Source organism: Medicago sativa, chromosome 2 (genome assembly GCF_051527215.1).
Source record: "Medicago sativa cultivar Bolivia chromosome 2, Bolivia_mono, whole genome shotgun sequence".
Taxonomy (NCBI): Eukaryota; Viridiplantae; Streptophyta; class Magnoliopsida; order Fabales; family Fabaceae; genus Medicago; species Medicago sativa.
In genome coordinates, this window is record NC_140750.1 from 82,514,155 (window position 1) to 82,536,928 (window position 22,774).

Genomic DNA, 22,774 nt, shown 5'->3' on the forward strand with positions numbered 1-22,774 from the left:
TTTCAGATATTCATAAATTAATCCCGAGAATAACTTACCCGAGAATAAAGTAGTGGGAAGTTTATTCCTGGGTATTTTGAAAAAAAGTGATTGGTTAGTATTCTAATTCTCCGGGAATATTTTCAAAAAAAGTTCACATAAACAGCTAATTGGTGTTTGGTTTGGGATATATATATATATATATATATATATATATATATATATATATATATATATATATATATATCCTAGAAAAACATGATACAGTTACAAAAATACCCCTACCTTGTTTCTACAAAAATACAGTTACAATTTGAATTTATTTTTACTATATTTTATTCTCATTATAACTTGAAGCATTTCAAAATACACCATAAAATAAAATTATGTTTTCATATAGTTGATTGATAGAATAGGAAAATATTGTTGAAAAGTTGAATAGACATAAAGAAATATTAGATGGATTGAAATAATATACACCATAACAATGCCTTGATGTACTTGTCAAAAAAAAAGGTTAATTAAGTTTTTAGTCCCTATAAATATTTACAGTTTTGTTTTTAGTCCCTACAAAATAAAATCATACTTTTTAGTTCCTATGACATTTTCCTTAAGCATTTTAGGGACCAAAAATGTTGATGGGAATTTTTTACAGGGGCTAAAAATGCTGATGAAAAATTTTTACAGGGACTAAAGAAAATTTTTGTAAGGACTGAATGTGATGTCGAGAGCATTTTTTTTGGGTTAATTAAGTTTTTTTGTCTAAAGAAAAACTTGATAACAAAATCTAATCTACTAGTAAAGTCTACTAGTAAAGTATACCAAAAAAAAGGAGATCCACTAATATAAGAGAAAGGCGCATATAACATCCATTTCTTTTTTCATAAATGTACATAGGCTACATTTAATCTACTTTAATTTGCTGAAAGGTGTAGTGATGTATCATTATTTTTCTCTTTTTGAGGAGAAAGGTGTATTATTTATTTTTATACTATTGTGTATGTATATAAGTGTAAAGTAGAGCTTTTGCTTTGGCAATTCTGAAGCAACTCAAGGCCACATGTAAGGTATATAAATTAAAAAAGGGTGTATCTTTTTCTTTTATTTCCAAAAAATGGTGTATCTTATTGTGACTTGTACCATTATTAAATAAATTATACTTGGTGCTGAGGATGTACAGTATATTTGGTGAAGTTTTATGATTTAATGATAAAAAAAAAAAAAAAAAAAAAGGCCATGCATGCACCACGTTTTACTAATGGATATATATATGATTTGTTTTTCGGTGGATTCTAGGGTGAGGGTTCAATTAAGTCCCTCACCGGTGAACCATGACAAAAATACCATTAGATCTAATTAATGGTCTAGATTTATTAAAATAAAAAATGAGACCATCAACACATGTTCACACACAATCATGCCCTTATGTCTTCCTCATCTTCATCCACTGAATTGCAATTGCGTAAATGTTTGTTGAAAATTAAAGAATTGTAACTATAACTAACCAGTGTTTGCAAAAATTATACTTTTCTAAAAGATGAACACACTTTAATTAATTCTCTTTGCTTATATATGTTTGTTGAGACCAAAAAGAAAGCATAACGATTTTGTAATGTTCATATCAATAATCTTAAAGTTCAAAGGCCATTTTTTACTACGTTCTTTCAATTTATTTGTTTGTGTGTTAATGACCAGAGAACCTAACATTATTCATGGTAGCGTTTTTCATCATGTATTAAAGTTTCAAATTTAAGGAGTTTCTCTTCTAAGTTCTAACACAATAGTTATCAACAGTGACTTTAATTTTTCATTTTATAACGCTGTGAAAATGTTGGTCAAAGAAATTGCGATCCTGTCACTTTCCTGTCTATGCCTTTTCATTTTCAAATGGATGCAGATGTTTTCTGCAAGTATCTTCTGGATTTAGAAGTTGAATAAGATGAAGAAATATAATAGGGACAAGATTGTATGTGAAAATGTTTAGAAGTTCTCAATTTTTTTTAATAAATCCAGACCATTGATTAGATCTGATGGTATTTTCCTCATGGTTCACCGGTGAGGGACTTAATTGAGCCCTCACCCTAGAATCCACCTTGTTTTTCAATTATTTAACGAACGGTGTAGATTTTATAAAGGTGGGATTTTTCTTCTTCCTTTTTGTCCCTTACACCAAACTGGACTGGTACACTATCTTACAATAAGTGTACTGCATAATCTACTCTTTTTTCTGTATAATCTGTGTCTGGTGTTGTGTGAGGACTGAAGAACAAGTCTAATCTATTTAGCAAATGAGTTTTTTATCCTTCCAACATTGCAGCTGTGGTTGCAACTGTGGTTGCAACAGGGTGATTGGATGAAAATATACAAATACAATCACCTATTTTTGTAAAAGAGTGTCATTTTTATGCAATAAAAAATAAACTGAACTCATACTCCAACAAAAATCATATTTGTATCGGGGTATAACTATATAGCCTTCTGTATTAGTTATGAACAAGGCCTTTGCTAAGGACAATATGATTCAAGTCATAAATAAATTTACTAAACTGAATACATTAGACTAAGACAACAACATACATTGCAATCACAAGCTGAATACATTAGACAAACAAGGAAAAGACCGAGACTTTTTACACAACAAAGCATGGCGCGGAAGGATTACCATGTGGAGCAATCCTCCCAAGAGCCGTATTTAGAGCTGAAAGTCCCTCCACCACTCTGTTGTGCATACTCAGAAATAACTGTGCGAGCACATACATCCCAAGTTTTTGCTATCTCTTTAAGAGACATAGGTTGTGAAAAACCTCGCAATGATATGCTAAACCTTGACTTCGCTTTGGCAGAAAGATCTTCATTCTCAATACTGTCAGAAATATCCAACAACATTTCATTTTATCAGAAACAGGATTCTCAGCAAATTTAAGATGAACCACGGAGATGGAGAGAAAAATAAATTGTGGTGATTATAGTAATTTAAGAGTGACTGGATTAACTTGTTATTCACTTATGTCCCTAGACCGTCCAATTCTTAATATCAATCCATAACAGAAGAAGAAATTATAAGAGGCGCCTGTCAGCCTTAACTACTTTACTCAAACAGATGCTTCATGCATGAACGAAGTTGGCGAATCATAATCACTGAAAGTTTTGCAAGATGTGAACATTGTTTGATTTGCAGATACATTCAGTTTTGAAAAGTTGTTTTTTGACTTCTAATTATGAAAATGCCAAATTGTTTTTTTATGTTATTTCTTTTGAAGATTTTGCAAATGAAGCAATGAAAACAATAAATAAAGTTGCACTGATTTTGGTACAAATTTTTAGAAGTAGGATACAAAGTGAACACAATAAACAGACGAACATTTTCTCAAAACAAATAAGCCTTTTTGCTGATAAAAGCAAGCAAAGAACATTTTTGGCGTCATAATTCAAGGTTGACTGAGATTACACGTATTTTATTTGGAAGAGAAATAGCACACTAGATGCCAAAATACTGATTCTCTCACCTGGATTCAACTGGAAACTTGTCGAGGAATATGGGAGAATAATTGGGATAATTTGTAGGAACAAGGAGGCGCAGGGGTTGAATTGGCGACTGCATGGCAGAAAAAACAAAGATAACAACAAGGTTATAAAATGGTATAAATAAAAATTCCAATATCTTTTTTATTCATATGAAATTGGTAAGGTTTAGTTTTGATCCCTATAAAAATTTATTTGTTTGACGTCCTTCATCATTAGCTTATCGGCACTAAAAACACATTTTTTGTTTTGTAAGGACTAAAAACGGATAAAATTCTATGAAGACCAAAATGTTTTTTTTCCAAATTTATAAGGGTCAAAGTTACACCAAAGCTGTTAAAAAAATAAACAAATCTACATAATTTAATAGTTTCGAGAACCCACCATTTGTGCTGAACCATATAGGGCTTTTAAACTTGGACTGAGAGCCACGGCAATGTAAGAACATTTGACAATAGTCCCTTCTGCCCCTTCAGCAGCGGCTGCAGCTGCAGTTTGATCAACTTCTTCATCACTTATGCTCACTACTGTGTCAATAAGTCGCTGATTAACCTCCCTAATTTCTTCCAGAAGGGCATGATTAGCCTGCCATATAAGTTACATATTCCTTATCAGCATTCAGAAAATGTCAAGAGCAAATCCACAAATTATGAAGAGATAGCCTTGCAATACTAATTTCAAAATTATTGCAAACCTACAATCTAATGAATCATCATGTTCTAATAAAAAAGTGTCAATAGCTAATTTGGACCATGCAAAATCTTAGTGATTATACAATGGATCCAATTGAATGTCCAAGTTGACTATTCAATACCTAATGTGAGAGTTACTCACATCACGTTCCATTTCCTAAGCTCATGTCACCCTTGATTATATTTTATAAATGAGGATAATGGTCAGTTGTAACAATTTAAGCATAACTATAGTTGTTTCTCTTGAATCGCCATTATTTTACAACATCCTCTAGTATCATTTGAATCTTTAGAAAGAGAAACCTAAATGTGTGTAATAGCAATGTGCATAATGTATCGGCAATTAATTGAACCTATAAATGAATTGCAGTGGCAAGCCAAAAAAATGACAATAATAACAAAGGTATCAATTATTAAATAAAACAAAACAATTAAGAGAAATAATGCAGTACCTCAAACTTTGGCTTCTTGATATTGGATGTTGCAGTTGACTCTAAATCAGAAGCCTCCATACCATTTAACTTGATACTATCATTCACACTACCAGCAGATGATACAACATTCAAGGGTGTAGCATTGGTGCTGCGTTTCATCCTCCTGGTTCCATTGGCACCATCTTGGGTGATGAAATTTCTAGCCTGAAGGCGACAATTAGTCATGGCAACCAAATCTTCACCAACAGCAGCTCTAGATCCATTGCCTGGAGCTGACCCTGCTATCCTATCGTTCATGCTGATAACTGAACTAATATCGCTGACAGCTGCACTTAAAGCTGCAGGGGTCAACGAACTCACCTGGAATCATGATTAGACATCAATTAGTCATCTACAAATCCAAAATTAAAAAGAAATTTATGTCATGTTTGTACAAGCTAAGGTCACAAACACTGATCGGGCCAGCTTTAGATAAACGAGACTAACCGCTTTAATTAGGCGGTCCATAGGCTCCTCAGTAACAGTTGACTTTCCTGAAGAGGGCGCTAATGCATTACCATGAGCACCATCTGGAACGGTGAACTCTGCCAGTAAAGGAGAGGCTGATATTCCAGGAGTTCCAATGGCAAGCGATTGAGCAGGTGCTGCTCCACTCCCTGTTTGTTGGTGTCCAACATTTGCAACATTTGATATCGATGAAACACCAGAAATGGGCTTTTCAAAATCTCCTGGCATAGGAGATGGAGCTAAGGGAGGTGAAGGAGTGGGGATTATAAAAGGCGAGTTAGCAGATTGCAAAGGGGTGCCAACTTTTGTCACAGATGGGAGGTGATTTTGTTGATCAACCTGGGGAGACGAATGTTGTGGAATCTGTGGAGATGTAGCATGTAGGAGTTGGGGTGAAGAAACGGGAAAAGGACCTTGTTTCAACTGTTGATGGGGATAAGCTGGGCGTTGACTGGAAGCAAGATGTTGCTGAAAAACCCCTGGCTTAGCATTAATTCCTTGCCTCAACTTCATGTCATTTACATCATTCATTTGGTGAAGTTGTTGCATTTGATGTGTTTGCATTTGCCCAGGCAGCTGTTGTTTTCCTGGCTGGTGCAACTGCTGCTGCTGTATCAATTGCTGCCTCTGCATTAGTTGTCGTTGATATTGTTGTTTAAATTGTTGACTCTGCAACATCTGTTGTTCCTGCTGTTGTTTCAGTTGCTGGTGTTGAAGCATACCAGAACCTGGCTGAAGGGGATTAAGATTTTGTTGGATCACATTTACCCCAGCTTGTGAAGATAAAGAGCTACCGTTAGTTTGTTGAGGAGCAGTAACAGAGTTTTGTTGAAGGGAGCTCATATTTCCTTGTCCTAAATCCAAACTGGCACTAGGTTGCATTACATCCATCATATTCTGTTGTGCTGTAGATACACCAGACAGAGAGCTATGTGGAATGCTCGTCAAATTATTCTGCTGCATTGTTGGTACAGGGCCTTGCATATTGGTGGTTTGCAACTGAGTGTTCATTTGATTATCACGGGATTGCACTTGAGTAGCTTGGGGCTGTGTCTGTGGCATGGGGTGCATGTGAGGTGGGGGAAGCGACCCTGGCTGCAATGAAGAAATTTTCCTAGGTCTGTTTGTATTTATGAAATTTATAATCTGCTTCTCGTATGAACCCAGTTTCTCCTTCAAACTAGGTGAGATGTTGCTCTTGGAAACCTGGAGGAATGTTATAAGACGCTCCAGCATCATTTTAAATACCTTGAGCTTTTCAAGCTGATCTGACTTTGGCTGGTGGGGAAGAGAATCATGCTGATAGAAAAAAGAAGATACAACATTAAACTCAATAAAAATAAATTGTAAGCAAATGCCGAAAAAATCAAGAGCTTCCTTTCAAGAGAGTGATGGCTAGATGGTGTTCAGCACACACTGCAACCTTCATAATTTTCCAGGATAATTATAACAGAAAAGGCTTATTTATTCATAAAAGATATTAAAAAGTTGCCTAAAGAAATCTACCTGATGAAGTTTCGTTGCGATTTTCTGATACATCTCGCTAAGCTCTGGCAAGTAGCTCTCTTTCATAGCTTTGATCTATTATTAAAATCATCCGAATCATATAAGGAATGCATTAGAAACCATAAAATCTCATGCAAATATATCTGTATTAATTAGCACAGTAAGTAAATATTTTTTCCCATTTGAAAATGCAGCCAATCGCCCATATCTTTTCATCTATTTTACATGAAGGATAAGAAACATCCATATAAAAAACAAAAAGCATGGATTTGTCTCCATTTGTTTCCTTAACTGGTGAGAATTCCATGTACCTACTATTATAAAATAATTCTTAGCACAAAAGCCATTTGTTTGACAATTTTCTGTTGTTCAACCCAATTTACCCAAGAAATTAAGATGAGATAGTAGCATATTACTTTTTGATATACTTCTTCTTGCCAATCACCCCCACTTGTCTGTCCAGTCTGTGCTGTTGAATCCATAGAATCTACAACAGATATATCATTAACTATGTACACGCATAAGCATACATGGCTAAAAAATGTGGAAATCTGCTTTTTTTTTTCCTTTGCATTTTTAAGAGATATGGAACAAATGGGATAATCATAAATTAATTTACATGACTTCATTCTACCAATTTGAAAAAATATATTCATGAAATATTGTGGTTTCCTATGGACTTCATGAAGATACTTTCAGGAAGTTGGGGGGTAATCCTACAAACAACTGATAAATAGACTTGAGAGGCACAGGCCTTGTGCCATAAACAGTATAAACATTTCGGACACGCCTTGTGCCATACCACATAGGCACATACATTCAGACGACTTCCAAAAAGCATTCAGACAGGGCAAAAAATGAAGGATAAACAGTTCGTGAAATGGAAAAGATGAAGGCAGCAGCCTCAATTTTTCTTTAAATGAAATAAGATGATTATCGGGATATAAAGAAACATGAGATGAGCGAAAATCACTGGGATTGCGCAAACTAACCAACCTCAATAATTTTGGATTTGGCATCTCATATTCCATAATAACCTTCTCAAAATCTTGAACCTAATTGAAACTAACCTGACGACATCTATCAAAACCCTATTATATGCTAGAACACTATCATGATTGATCTGAAACTTGAGACTGGGTGTGGTTCTGTGTTGCTGTTTTATCTATGCCTCGATTTTGACCTGCCAGCCTCTGATTCACCTTTGACCTCTACGAGTTGATTTGTTCTATTATATATTGCTGTCCAACCCTAGACCTATTTTGGTATATTACATTTGCTGTTCAGCCCTTACAATTAACTAGAATGTCAATCTTTTAGTGTTTTAAGATTCTAATTTGTAACATCAGCTTTTGACTTTATCTTATTCTTTGTATCCAACTTTTACTGGGATAGACAAGTAATCAACCTTAAAAACTTCACGCTCTGACAATCTATGCATCTAACCCTAAGGGTACGTTTGGATGGAGGTTTTGGGAGGGAGGGTTACTTTTCATTTTTAAATTCTAGACACTATAAAATGTTTTTAAAATAAATTAAGTGTGAATGAAGTACTGTATAATCATTAATCATGTTGTAATTTCCATTTTTTAAAAACATCAAATATATTTCAAAATATAGACCTAGCCCGACAAAGCCCTCCCCACCAACCCCCCCTCTCTCAAACAGACCCTAAATGATCCTTCGTAGTAGATAGGGCCCTAAAAATTAGACTACCTCTTGAGCCATAATTTCAATTGATAAAAGATAAAAGGACACAAAAACTGTGTAGATCCAGATTTACTTACTTGACGAAGTTTCTGGGAGGGGTCTTTGTGATTGATATATCTGCTTTTGTTGATCAAAAACACCCGATTGTTGAAGTAATGACCCCGATGCCTGAAGCCTTTGCTGCATATCTCGTTGCAAGGGATTTGGTTGCTGTTGCAATTGAGCAGGCTGAGATTGAACCTGTGGTATCAATTGCTGCTGCGGAGCTTGTGGCTGTGACTGCTGTGGTTGAGATGGTAACAAATTTGATGCACCTTGTTGTGATTGTTGCTGAATTGGAACCTTCGATTGTTGTAGCACATGTGCAGAGTGCTGGCTTGTCTGCATGCCTGAATTGCCAGATTGAGGTCCAAGGACCTGTTGCGGCTGTAACCCAGGGGCATTATTTCCCAACTGTTGATGTATATTTGATAGGTTGTTTTGCTGATTTATTAGTTGCTGCTGTTGCAAGTTTGAAAGATTATTCTGTTGGGCAAGTAACCTTTGTGATTGCTGCAAATCACCAACATTATTCTGTTGCCCAAGTATCTGGTTGTGTTGCATGTTGGTTGCATTTGCCTGTTGACCCATAAGTTGTTGCTGCGGCTGCTGTTGTTGAGGCAAAATTGACTGTTGAGTCATTGGTGTTTGTTGCTGATGCATAATAGAAGTCTGTTGTTGCTGCTGCTGCCTGATGACCTGGGGGTGTTGCTGAAGCATGGACTGTGTTGACTGTTGACCATTATTAGATTGCTGATTGTGCTGAATGCTAGATAAAGAAGATGTTTGCATCATGGGAGGCTGCTGCATGACAGATTGCTGAGAAGATTGCAACTGATTCGATTGTAGAAGGTTCTGCTGCTGCTGCTGCTGCTGTTGCTGTTGCTGTTGCTGCTGTTGGTGGTGCTGTTGTTGTTGCTGCTGTTGAGATTGCAACTGAAGCTTTTGCCTCAAAAGCTGCTGTTGGTACAGATACTGTTGTGGATTCTGTGATTGCTGCTGTTGCTGCTGCTGCTGTTGTTGAGGAACAACCTGCTGCCTTCCTTGCAGTCTCTGGGAAGCATTGAACATATTTTGAATGTTGGAATTCTGGCCAACATTCGCGATGGGAGTCTGGGTTAGACCAGATACTGGTGGCAAGTTAGGTTGAGATGCAATATTATTTTGAATGTTTTGAGATAGAAGCTGTTGGCGTGACTGGGGCTGATTGGGCAAAGGAATAGGATGTTGCTGCCCTTGATTGAGAACTTGAGACTGAATACCAAGTCCTATTAAAAAAAGTATGATTGACCAATTCAGAGATGCAAAAAGAACTATGATGTAAGTCAGACTCCAACTGATTCATGATTCATTAACAACACAAGAATAATGTTAATATAAAAAGATTAAAAGCAATAGAGATTGAAGATATAGTAAAAGGATCATCATGTAGGACAAGAAAAACTTAAAAGTTTTAATGATATTCGAAAGCAAAATGTCAGAGTATAGTCCCAATAGTTGATGCTGAAAGACATGAAACAACTGAGAGCCAGATACTCTCAGAAAACTATCAACATGCCAAGGCTCTTAAATGCAAACCTGGATCAGGAGGTTGATTACTAGGGCCAACTTGATTCGGCGGTATATTGTTGGATATAGTGCCCTGGGATTTAGTCTCCATCGTAAGCATCTTCAAAGATATTTTCCGTAGATAATCAGACTGAAATTAGAAAATGCCAGAATAAATGGTCAAGCTTCTATAATGGTATGTGTTTGTTGTATAGGTAACTATAATGTGATAATCAAGTGGCTTCTAATTAGTAATATACCTGGCTTGTTGCAGCAGTATAAATCTTCTCTTCAAACCTTTGGGCAATCTTCCGAAGTTCATGCAATCCTTCTTGACCAGAAACAGGAAGATGCCTTTTTAATGTGTCCATACTCCAAAATTGAAAAACAATGGTTCAATTATTAAATAATATGAATTATTGATATGTTATATTCATTAGACAATCCTCAAATGATGGAATATGACTCACATGTAAGAAGACCTAATTGAAATCATCTAGACATGTTCTCATAGAAGAAAGAAAAAAAAGATAGTAGAATGGATGTCAGACATGGATTACAGGAACTATAAATTTTCTTGGTAACATTTTAGATAGTCTTCTCCTTAAAAAAAAAATTCTTTGTAACATGAGGAAAATTCAATCCTAATAAAAGCACTATAATTTTCTGCTAAACATCCATTTGCCATAAAACCGCAAACAAAATGAGAAGGACGTCACACGAGAGCCAAATAAACAACTCTGAACAGTACGCAGAAAACCCCAGGTTCTTGTTCAAAGCAACAAGGTAGCATTCTCCACCCAAACACACCACATGTTTACAAAGATAGCAAATCAATCAACAATTTATATTTAATCGTTCTTTTGATATGAATTAACAGTCAAAAACTCATCAAATCAGTGATACAGTACTAAAACTAGAGCTTACATTTTGTTGACAATTCTTTGGCGTGATTCAGGCTGCAATTGACCTCTCCAATCACTAGTATCCATATTCGGTTCAGCACCTTGATTAGGTCTCCAATTATTGGTATCCATTGAACTTAAATTAACTGAAACCACAAAAAGCCAAAAGAAAATTAATGTTCTTGTCAAATAAGACTCTAAAAGGAAAGTATAAAACCAGATTATAAAATTTAAAAAGGTAATAAATGGCGGTTACTAACTTGTCGGAGCGCCAAACAGGGCTATCAATAAAATTGTGCTTTCTAACTTTAGATTGTAATAAGACAAATGTAAAGTAGCAAGAAGGGTAAATCAACCCAAGAGGAAGGCAAGGTAAAGCTAGAGATTTAGTCACCATGGAGAAAGCATGAGAAGTATCACACATCTAATACCTTAACATGCTTGTTGTGGTTTATTACCACCAATATTACCCTTAACATATCTTCACTCTTCAGGGCTCGAAAAAATGTACTCCCTCCAGTCACTATAATAATCAAAAAACAATTTTTTAGGTTTATTGAATAATTAATGTATCTAATATTATAGACCAGATACATTAATTATTCAATAAACATAAAAAGTGGTTTTTTGCTTATAATAATGATCGGAGGGAGTATCCTCCAGGGTCGTGGTTAAATATGATGTTAGTCTTTGCAATTACAACGTTTTTTTTGTCTTAGTCCCTTCAAAAGAAATTGTTAGGGTTAAGTCTCTACAAATACAAATGTTGTTGCTTTTAGTCCCTAACATCAGCTTATTGGGCTATGATGTCATGGACTAAAATCATATTTAAGCTATAAAAAACAACACATAGGACAATCAAATCTATGAACATTGTTGCGGTTTCTAACATATAAAATGTAAAACTTGTGTTATTTAAACATTTTCATCTCTATCTCTCAGAATTTTTACCTTCAAAAAACTCATACGTTTTTCAAAAATACACAAAAACAAAGACACCGTAATTTATATCAAAATTTGATACGAAAATATCATTACTCATACATAATATAATAATAATAATAATTTGTTCACCAAAAATTAGCGCGCCAAAAATTCGCGCCGCGCGTGTCGGTTAAACAAATCATTATTATATCATGTATGAGTAATGATATTTTGACATCAAAAATTGATTGATGATTTCCATGAGGAAAAGCCTTGAAAAGATTCCATGGATTGTAGTAGTTGAAACAAACTTACATATCTATCTATCTATACATCAACAAACAATGGTTTTAGTTTTATCATGTAACTAAACATGTTAATTAACTAACCTTATACTTAAAACGCAAAGCAAAATAAGAATTATCTTACGAAGAATATCTAGCGTTATTCTTGTTGATTGATTATAATTCATTCTTCTCCAAAGAGATGATTAATTTTGCTTGGGAGATCTTAACTATTTCTTCTTCAAAAGCCTTTGAATTCAATCAAAACGAATCAAACAAATAGTAGCAAAATCAACGAGAAGAGAAGATTTATTCATTCAAAAAATGAACGATAGAGAGAGAGAGAGAGAGAGAGAGAGAGAAAGAGATGGAACCTGATGGCGGTGGGGGAGGCGGTGGAGATGAATATTCCTCCTCCACCGGTGGTGGTTAACGGTGGCGGTTGTTGCGTGTCTGAATGGGGGAGCTTGAAGGTTAATTGAATTGAGGCACTCTCCCAATGTCAAAGAAACTTGTAATAAGAAAGACCGACTTCATGTCATCATACATATTTATATATAGGCTTAAGTGCAGTTTTACCCCTCCTATTTTGACTAAAACTGAATTTTACCCCCTCTATTTTAAAACTCGGAATTCCACCCTCTCTATTTTACATTTTCTAGGATTTTACCCCCCTAAATAAATTAAAACTCATTTATGCTGATGTGGCATTGCTATATGGATTTTAAAATATTATCATATTATTTACCTAATTAATTATTTATATTAATTGCACTGAATTAAAAAATTAATAAAAAAATAAATCAAGTAATATAAAAAAGACAATTGATTTTATTTTGTTATGTAAGCAAAAGCCAAACGCATAAGCTCTTCCCAAAACCAAACGCAGAAACGCAGAAGCCAAACCCAAATTCACTTCAAAAACTAAACGACGAGAGCTTACTAGACAAGAAAAAGAAATTGCCAAGGCAATGCAGTAAATGAAAAGATGGATCACCTTAACATCTTACCAACGATGACACAAATTCTCCACTCAAACCTCTTGGAACTTGACATTTATAACCACATAGCAGTAGCACAACGGTCCAAAATTAAACACAACACAAAAAAACTAACAAGAATCCAGTGACGATACAATCCAGTTACCATATAAGAAGACAGATAAAAGTAGGGGAAAGGGTAAGGAACGACGACAAGAAAGTGAGGAAGGGAAGCGATGCGATGCGTTTGGCCTCCGTGTTTGGTTTTGGGAAGAGCTTATGCGTTTGGCTTTTTGGTTACAGAACAAAATAAAATCAATTGTCTTTTTTATATTATTTTGGGTTACGTTTTTAATTTACTTGATTTATTTTTTTATTTATTTTTTTAATTCAGAGCAATTAATATAAATAAAATTAGGTAAATAATAAGATAATATTTTAAAATCCATATAGCAATGCCACATCAGCATAAATGAGTTTTAATTTATTTAGGGGGTAAAATCCTAGAAAATATAAAATAGAGGGGGTGGAATTCCGAGTTTTAAAATTGAGGGGGTAAAATTCAATTTTAGTCAAAATAGAGGGGGGCAAAACTGCACTTAAGCCTTAAATTTAAAGACTCGCTCACTTTCCATATTTTTAATATTTAATTTAATTTAATACAAAAAAGTTTGTTGATAAATAGTTGTAAGGACGTTAATATGCATGATTTAAAATATGTGAGTCTAGTCATTCAGTTATTTAACAATAAAAGATATTTTTTAATAATATATTTTTCAACTCTTATCTTTGAATGGTTAAAATTCACATAATTTTTACCAAATTTACATAAGATTCATATGATTTGATGAGACTCAAACGAATTTTAATTGATCAAAGCGAATGTGTTGAAAAAATGTGTATTAAATAATGAGCAGATAGTCACTTTAGTCCCTGACTCTGCATCTCGCTGTCACATAGGTCCCTGACTCAGGATTAAATACAAACAAGTCCCTGACTCTACACTTCCTTTATCACTTTAGTCCCTGCCGTTAAAAAAATCTGTTAAGTGATGATGTGGCACACTGACAAGGAGTATGACGTGTCACAGGGACTAAAGTGAAAGTAAAAAATGGTCACTTTGGTCCCTGAATCGAAAATCAATATCATCAATTTACTGTTAGATCTCTGACTGTGTATACTTACTGTCAGTTAGGTCCCTGAATCGAAAATTAATATCCTCAACTTACTGTTAGGTCCTTGACTATGTATATTTACTGTCAGTTAGGTCCCTGATAGTAAACACGAAATTTCACTAAGATCCTTGGCAAGTTGTTAGTTTAACATGCTACTTATTGACAACACTAAGGTATTTGTGCTAAATACCAAAATATTATTATGACACTTATAAAAATAATTCCATAGTTTAATAAAAAAAAGTTTCCATAACATAACTATTAAGTCATTAATGACAACCGTAGAGTAATCAAAAGATTGCACCATATTTGGGTATTTATGAAAGATAACATAACTATTAAGTCATAACATAACTATTTGGAAATTTCTATGAATGATATGCTAAAAAACAAGAACACCATCTCTGTGTATATTTTTATTAGACTATGAAAACAAACCATAAAACTATTTCTGATATACTCAGATACCTTAGTGTTGTCACTAAGTAGCATGTTAAACTAACAACTTGCTAAGGATCTTAATGAAATTTAGTGTTTACTGTCAGGGACCTAACTGACAGTAAGTATACACAGTCAAGGACCTAACAGTAAGTTGAGAATATTAATTTTCGATTCAGGGACCTAACTGACAATAAGTATACACAGTCAGGGATTTAACAGTAAATTGAGGATATTGATTTTCGATTCAGGGACTAAAGTGACCATTTTTTACTTTCACTTTAGTCCCTGTGACACGTCATACTCTTTGTCAGCGTGCCACATCATCACTTAACAGATTTTTTTAACGGCAGGGACTAAAGTGGTAACGGAAGTGTAGAGTCAGGAACTTGTTTGTATTTAATCCTGAGGTAGGGACATATGTGACAGCGAGGGGCAGAGTCAGGGACTAAAGTGATTATTTGCATTTAATATGTTATTGTCATGTAAATACAACTCAATTGATAACTGCAAATGACTGAATTTTGAACCTCGGATTCCCCACTTTTCCATGTTTCAAATGTTTTGTTTGAAGTTTGCACGATGACTAATGATGGGTTAGATGACAAAAAAATCCTTGAATTGAATGAAATTTGATCATAATAATATCACAAATTTGATATGCTAGGTTAAGTTGCGAATTAATTTTGAAAATGTAAAAGCTTAGAATTGTTATTTGCATTAGATCCTCTCTTTTTTAGAGAAGTTATGAAAATATGAAACTCATAGTTTGTTTTTGTTCGATTTTTTTCTCATACAATTAAAGTTTTAAGCGGCAAACTATGTCGTTTGCTCATTATTCTTTTGAATTTTTCTCTCATTGTGATCTCATATAAAGTATAATTTATCTAGTGTTGTTTAAGTAAATATAACTCATAGTTAACAAGAAAGTTGTAATATGCAAAAGTAGGGTTCGAACTTTAAACTCCCACCTATTCACCCTTAAAAAATGAAACTTTAATCATTAAACTATTTGACAACCAAAAAAAAAGTTAATTTAATGCTAAAAATCATAGAAGTGCTAGTTGATTATTTCATCTCGAAATCATGGAAGATATGAGGCTGACATTTGTTTTTGTTCAATACTACCTTCTTTCGAAATAAAAGTTTTTATTATAATAACATTTTTTAGATAATATATTTGTTCAATTTTGATAACTATATATTCATTTTATCATTCTTTTACGTTAGTTGATATTTGTATTATATATGCACTGTCAAATAATAACATGTTGGATAGATGTGGCCTCTTGGTAGAATTTCAAACCAAGATTGTGGATCATACACATGTGAATGATAGTTTTATATTTGACGACACGTCACATATAAATATTTGTTCATATCATATCTCTTTTAATGTGAGTCTCTAATACCGAAACTTAATGTGAGTCTCTTCATAGATGATACAACATATCTTGAATATGCTCAACTATCATACTAAGATTTTGGGTTGGGACTAACTCCGACGTCAAAATTTATGGTGGTATCAATGCTGTGTATATTAAAAAATCAAGGGATCAAAATTGCAAATTTTAAAAATATTTTGGGTTGGGACTAACTCCGACGTCAAAATTTATGGTGGTATCAATGCTGTGTATATTAAAAAATCAAGGGATCAAAATTGCAAATTTTAAAAATAAAGGACTAGAATTCCAGATAAAAAAAAAATAAAGGAATCGAAACTGTAATAGTCTTTTATTTTTTCATCTATGAAATCTAAGGAAGATGAGAGGCGTGCATCTTGTTTATGTTCAATGTATTCTTTTGAAATAGAAGTTGTAAAGGTGAGACAATTTTTTCTTCATTATTTTCCCTTGTTTATATTTTCATCTTATTTTCATATAAAGTAAACGTATATGTAGTGTTGAATGTCTGAAAAGTGTTACGTCAATATTTCATCTATAATTTCATGGAAAATTTCAACGGACTTAATTTGAAACTTCAAATTTATTATTGATTGAAATAAAATAAATACTATTATATATAATGATTTTATTTTTTGGAAAACAATTTTTGTTTCATTCCTGCTCTTTTCACAGAAAGGTCAAAAACGAAAGAACAATGCCTCTTCTCATTCTTTCTTCCTTTTGTTTTCTTTCTCCTAGTGTTTTAATGTAGAGTAAACATAACCAGTGTTGATTGAATTTTGAAGAGTTCTGCCATTTTTTATCCATGATTTCAATTAAGATGCCACACAACAAACTTAATTTCAAAAGTCAAAACTTGTTTTTTTTTTTTTTTTTTTATGGTATGAAGGCTAGGCTCCAAAAACAAAAGCATAAGAAATACAAGCACTGTCTGCTAATAAAACATTTTTGAAATAAAGCTAGGAAGAAACTCAAAAATCCTAATCGCATCTAATAAAAGTCCTGGTTAGACTGTAGCAAAACATGGATCCACTGAATATCTCCATAATGCCGGTGAATCCGGTGAATTGAGTCAATAAGAGCATAACACAAATGAGTATTAAGACAACTGTCTTTAAGCAATCGAATAACAAGCCTAGAGTCGTAGTAAACTCGAATCTTACTGTATCCTCTATTCCAATCTATGTTGAGACCATGTCAAATCCCCCACAGTTCTGCTTGTAAAACTGAGCAAGATCCAAGCTTATTAGCATAATGGAAAACAAAGTGTCCTTGATCAGCATTCAGATCACAGTTCAAAACTACATGATCACACTCCAGAGCAACTTTACTAGAATTTGGAGGAATCAGTTTAATCAAATCAGCATTAAGCGTTGTCTGGTGAGTGTTCTGCACAGTATAAAGAACAAGGATCATGTGAGACAAGCAAAATTCCAAGTTTTAATGATATTTCAAACCAATATATCACAGTATAGTTCCAATAGCTAATGTTGAAGGACATTAAACAACTGAGTATCGGATACTCTCGGAATACTATCACCATAACAAGGCTCTTAAATGCTAACCTGGGTTAGGAGGTTCATTGCTAGGGCCAACTTGATTTGATGGTAAATTGTTGGCTACAGGGTCCTGGACCTGGGGTCTAGTTCTAGTCTCCATTGCAAGCATCTTCGAGGATATTTTCCGTAGATAATCAGACTGAAATTAGGGAATGCCACAATAAATTGTCAATCTTCCATAATAGTAAGTGTTTGTACAGGCAACTATAAATCGATAATCACGAGGCATCTAATTAGAGATGTACCTGACTTGTTGCAGCAGTAAAAATCTTGTCTTCAAACCGTCGGGCAATCTTCCAAAGTTCATGCAATCCCTCTTCACCAGAAACAGGAAGATGTCTTTTTAATGTCTCCATGCTACAAAAATGAAAAACAGTGGTTCAATTATCAAACAAATATTAGTATGCTATTTTCAATTCATTAGACAACCCTCTAATAATATAATATGACAGACATGTAAAAAGACCCCACTAGAAATCATCCATTCTAGTTCCTGTAATCCATATCCGACGTCCAAAAAACATGTAGTAGAATGGACGTCAGATACGGATTAAAGGGACTAGAAAATTTCTCGGAAACATCTTACATTTTGTTGACAATTCTTTGACGTGATTCAGGCGGAAATTGACCTCTCCAATCACTAGTATCCATATTCAGTTCAGCACCTTGATTAACTGAAAATTGGTGTTAAAATCAATGTCATTCTAGCTTCAAGTCTGAATCAATTCTACTAGACAACAACCAAATATGTGAAAACTGAAAATCAATTTTGATGGAGGAAATTGAAACATACAATAATTAAAGAATCTTACTATACCCAAAATCAAAGCCAAAACTAAGCTGAAAATGAAAGAGGAGATTTAGAGCTTGTTTGAAACACTTTCCAAAAACTCTTTTTTAGTTTTTAAAAACTTGAAAATTAAAAACGTATTTGCTAAACTATTTTTAAAATTACAGTTTTGGAAACTGTCTTGAATTTTTTAGTTTTGGGGACTAAAAAACTAAAATATGTAAAAGGATAACCATTGTGAAAAGATGACTTGTATATTTCAAAAACTGAAAATAAAAACTATTTCAAACAGACCCTTAATCTTCAACAAAAAAAAACAAAAAAACTGAACGAACACGAAACGAAGAGAGAGTAATGGAACCTGATAGGTGGCGATGAATATTCCGGTGGTGGCGTGAGCGTGGCTCAGCGTTAAGTATGACTCTTTGTTTGGAATCAGTTTGTTGGTCCCCCAAATCTATTAAAAGTGATAATTGTTCAATAAATCTCTCAAATTTCTAACATTTATTTAAAATATGATCAGAAATTGTAGCGTTGTCAAGACCCTTTAGAGATTCAAAATTATAAATTGGTTTGAATATTATTTTTTTGGTTAGTTTAGATTATGGTTGTACGTTGTAACAGACGATTTGGTTCAATTTTTAGAAGAAAAAGTTTGAAATAATTCAAAATATTTGGTTCGGATTTGTAATTTTTTTTACCAAATTTGAAACAAATTGATAAAGAACAAATTGGTTTGGTAAGTCGATTCGGATTGAGATTTGTCAAATTATTGATCGAACATTCTTTTTGCGGAGCTTACTGCAATTCATAAAGGCCTGCTGATGGCGGTTGATAAGGGAATTGAGGAATTAGTTTGTTATTCGGACTCTCTCCTATCCATCAAGCTTCTCACCGAGCACACATCAAGCTATCATGCCTATGCTGTTTTAATACAAGACATTAAAGACATTCTCTCCCCAAGAAACTACTCCATTCAACATTGTCTTAGAGAAAGAAATCAATGTGCTGACTTCATGGCTAAGCTCGGAGCATCGTCGAATGAAGATTTCACTATTTATTCAGCTCCTCCTGCGGACCTCCTCCCCCTAATCAGAAACGACGCTATGGGAACTTATTTCCCTAGAGCTTAGTTTCTTTTTTCTTTTCTGTTTTTGCTTCTTTTTCCTTTTTTAGCTTTGTAACAAAAAAAAAATTTAATAGAGTGAACTAAAGTGGGTAAACTATGTAGTTTTTTTTTTTGTGGGAATTGTTATGTAGGATTTAATCAATTAATAGTTAATCTAAATAATTTTTACTTGACGGTGATTGTTTATAAAGAACTCAAACTGACCCCCACATGTTTATATTTTATTATTTGTAATTGATTTTGATTCAAAACTAATATTAATTTAAGAATTTTATTTTTTTAAAAGGAAATTTAACTATTTTAATTAAAATGCATAAAAATATTAATTATTAAATTTGCAGAAAAATTATTTCAATAAACTTTACCTAAACTGTAACGCCCGTCTTAATTATCTAATTAATTCAATGAAGTTTAGAATATATTTATTCTTATATGATTTATGAATTTAAGTGATTTATGAGGTTTACGTGAGTTTATGTCAGATATATGATTTATCTGAAAATTATGTGATATATGCGTTGTTATGATTTTTAGAGATGTTATGAGGTGTTGAGACTTATTTTATTATTTAATAAAATAAGATTCGAGAAATAAAATAAAAATATTAGAATTTGGGCTGTGATGTGAAAAGAGCATTTTTAGAGGTGTAAAGAGAAATTAGAAGTGAGGTTATAAATAGAAGGAGTTAGGTTGAGAAAAGTTTTTAGGCAGAACGTACGTTTTTGGAGAAAAGGGAGAAAAAGTCAGAAAGAGAGAAGAACAAGAGGAGGCTGTCGATTTTCATCTATTACTAGGTAAGGGTGAGACTAACTTTCAATATTATTAAGGGTATGATTATGAGAATTGAATTTGACATGATTAGGTTGAGTTTTGGTGAGAATTGGGATTAGGGTTATATGACCGATTTGATGATTAAACCATGAAAAGATGTTAGATTGATGCAAAATTAGTGTACAGACCTTAGATATACATTAGGGTGTTAATTAGATGTTGTTTTGGTGTTAGAATCATGAAGGTAGATGAAAAGTTGAAGTTTTTAGGTTTCTGCCCGAGCCTGAACTGTCATCGCTCGCAACTGCGAGCTAGAGCACTCGCAACTGCGAGCCAACCCAGACCGCTCGCCACTGCGAGTAAAATCGCTCGCCATTGCGAGCAAGCCACCACTCGCCATTGCGAGCAATAACCCTTGCCACTGCGAGCTAGACCATTGAGCTCGCCACTACGAGCCAAGTTACTCGCCATTGCGAGCTAGACTGTTAGTTGCCCAAATTGTTGTCCGATGCGATCCTTTCGCACGTGTAGTCATGAGTTAATCTTAGAATTACGAATGAGGGTTGTTTAGGATGTTTCCAGATGTTACAGAAGTCTGTTTATATGACCGAGATGATTAGTAATGTTGCATGAGTCTATTTATGATGTTTTATGATAATTTTGTTGATGTAATTCATTCCTTACATGATGTTAATGCATTCGAGCACTATTATATGTTGTGTCTTGCTGCTGTTTACTGCTGTTGATTGTTATTGTCGGGAAGTCGCATGAGTCGGTCTAAGTTGCAAGAATTTAAGAAGTTGTCCATGATTATGGAGTTGTATAAGATGTTCACGTTGTTGCATTTAGCGTTGTGTCGTTGCATAGTTAGCGATGGGGGCTTAATGCCCGACAGGTCCTTTGTGACCTTAGCGATGGGGGCTTAATGCCCGACAGGTCCAAATATGACCTTAGCGAAGGGGGCTTAATGCCCGACAGGTCCAAATATGACCTTAGCGAAGGGGGCTTAATGCCCTGGTGGTACCACATGCATATTGAAGTTGTCTAAGATGTTGTTGTTTAAGATGAGGAGTTGTTGTTGCATTGTAGAGTCGTCATAACATGAAATAAATGATGATTGCTTAAGATGTTGTTGTCGTTTAGATGATGTTGATGTTTATGATGCTTGTTGATGATGTTTGTTTATGTTTTAATGATGATGTTTGTTATGATTGATGATGATAATAATATGATACTAAATGATTATTAATGCTAATGTTTATGATGTCTTAAGTTGTTGAATATATGGTGATACTTGATTATGATTTATGATGATATTTGTTTACGAACTAATGATGATATTTGATGATGATAAATGATTATGATTTGATATGATGCTAAATGATAAATTTTTGATATGTTAATAAAGTTTTATGTTGTTAAATACATTTGATGAATTATATGCTTAATTTATTGACTGTGAAATCTCACCCCTTCTGCTTGAAAATGTTGCCCTTCGTATGGGTAACTTGCAGGTAATAAAGACTAGAGGCGTTCGTGAGTGGACTCCTCACTTTGTGTCTAGGTGCTCTGATATGTAACGGGATGGGCTTGCTTTCATGAACTTTTTATGAGTAAACATTAACTAAGACTTATGAGATTTCTGATAAGGCCTGTGTGCCAAGACTTTTATTATGTTGAATATTTTCCGCTGCATGATTATAGATTTTGACGTTGAATTTTGAAAGATAATTATTATTATCTATTTTGTGGTTTTAAAGAAGTATGTGACATTCCGTTTGTGATTTAAATACTCTGATTTATGATGAAATTTTCAAGTTGGGAAAACGGGGTGTTACATAAACAAATTGTAAATAATCATACATATTTAAATTATAAAATTTAAAATGATATAAAGTTCACAACAATAATACATAAAAACTACATTTTCAATTGGGAAAAAATATATTGATATGAGATAATAATAATATTTAATGCTCCTTCAAAAAAAATTAATGCTTAAGATTTTTTTTATCAATGATTGCAATGCTTGGATATATATTTTTTAGGTTGTTTCTATAATTAATTTTTTTAGGGAAGCTTCTATAGTTGATGTATACTAAGTTTTGGTTCACTCCAATGCAAGTTTTATATGTCATCATTTATAAGAAATTTGGACATAGTGCATCATGCACTAAAGTTGCTCTAAGTGAAGTCATTTATTTATATAAAATAAAAGTAGACAATAATTAAATAAAGGAAGAAATTGTATATTGGAAGAACTAAAACTGTATTTTTTTTTATACTTTTTAATTAAAGCGAGTTTTTTCTCATACGAAATGTAAGTCTTCTTTTATCAAGTAATTTAGTAGTTATAAATTCATCTTTTAAATTGAATGAATGGAGAATTTGAGTCGAACTTTGATCTTTGCATATATAATGCAATGTGCGTAGCATCTGAGTTAAATTTATTGACAATAAACGTGAGTCTTTTTTC

General features: G+C 33.6%; 2 protein-coding genes across 2 annotated transcripts; both read right to left on the reverse strand.

The window, feature by feature from the left end:
- Positions 1-2,409: 2,409 nt before the first annotated feature.
- On the reverse strand, positions 2,410-12,569 carry NRB4 (mediator of RNA polymerase II transcription subunit 15a-like protein). The gene is made up of 12 exons (XM_085747545.1): positions 12,425-12,569; positions 10,865-10,988; positions 10,198-10,309; positions 9,968-10,088; positions 8,428-9,657; positions 7,057-7,127; positions 6,641-6,715; positions 5,114-6,433; positions 4,646-4,987; positions 3,886-4,086; positions 3,486-3,574; positions 2,410-2,842 (listed from the first exon to the last, which is right to left on the reverse strand). Exons 2-12 carry the CDS (start codon positions 10,972-10,974, stop codon positions 2,638-2,640), a joined length of 3,876 nt encoding a protein of 1,291 aa, XP_085603671.1. The 5' UTR covers positions 10,975-10,988; positions 12,425-12,569; the 3' UTR covers positions 2,410-2,637.
- Positions 12,570-17,061: 4,492 nt separating this feature from the next.
- Positions 17,062-18,988, reverse strand: LOC146951539 (mediator of RNA polymerase II transcription subunit 15a-like). The gene is made up of 5 exons (XM_085747560.1): positions 18,760-18,988; positions 18,195-18,282; positions 17,854-17,965; positions 17,615-17,747; positions 17,062-17,438 (listed from the first exon to the last, which is right to left on the reverse strand). The coding sequence occupies exons 2-5, from the start codon at positions 18,257-18,259 to the stop codon at positions 17,416-17,418; spliced, it is 333 nt and encodes a 110-aa protein (XP_085603686.1). The 5' UTR covers positions 18,260-18,282; positions 18,760-18,988; the 3' UTR covers positions 17,062-17,415.
- Positions 18,989-22,774: the final 3,786 nt, after the last annotated feature.

Excerpts from the sequence above, each read along its gene's own strand:
- NRB4 (XM_085747545.1), bottom strand. The coding sequence starts at position 10,974 with ATGGATACCAATAATTGGAGACCTAATCAAGGTGCTGAACCGAATATG. Across the intron at positions 7,128-8,427 it reads CCTCCCAGAAACTTCGTCAA|ATTCTATGGATTCAACAGCA; the intron begins GTAAGTAAATCT and ends TATCTGTTGTAG. Across the intron at positions 6,716-7,056 it reads AAGAAGAAGTATATCAAAAA|ATCAAAGCTATGAAAGAGAG; the intron begins GTAATATGCTAC and ends TTTTAATAATAG.
- LOC146951539 (XM_085747560.1), bottom strand. The coding sequence starts at position 18,259 with ATGGATACTAGTGATTGGAGAGGTCAATTTCCGCCTGAATCACGTCAA. Across the intron at positions 17,966-18,194 it reads CAAAGAATTGTCAACAAAAT|CATGGAGACATTAAAAAGAC; the intron begins GTAAGATGTTTC and ends TCATTTTTGTAG. Across the intron at positions 17,439-17,614 it reads CAATGAACCTCCTAACCCAG|AACACTCACCAGACAACGCT; the intron begins GTTAGCATTTAA and ends TATACTGTGCAG.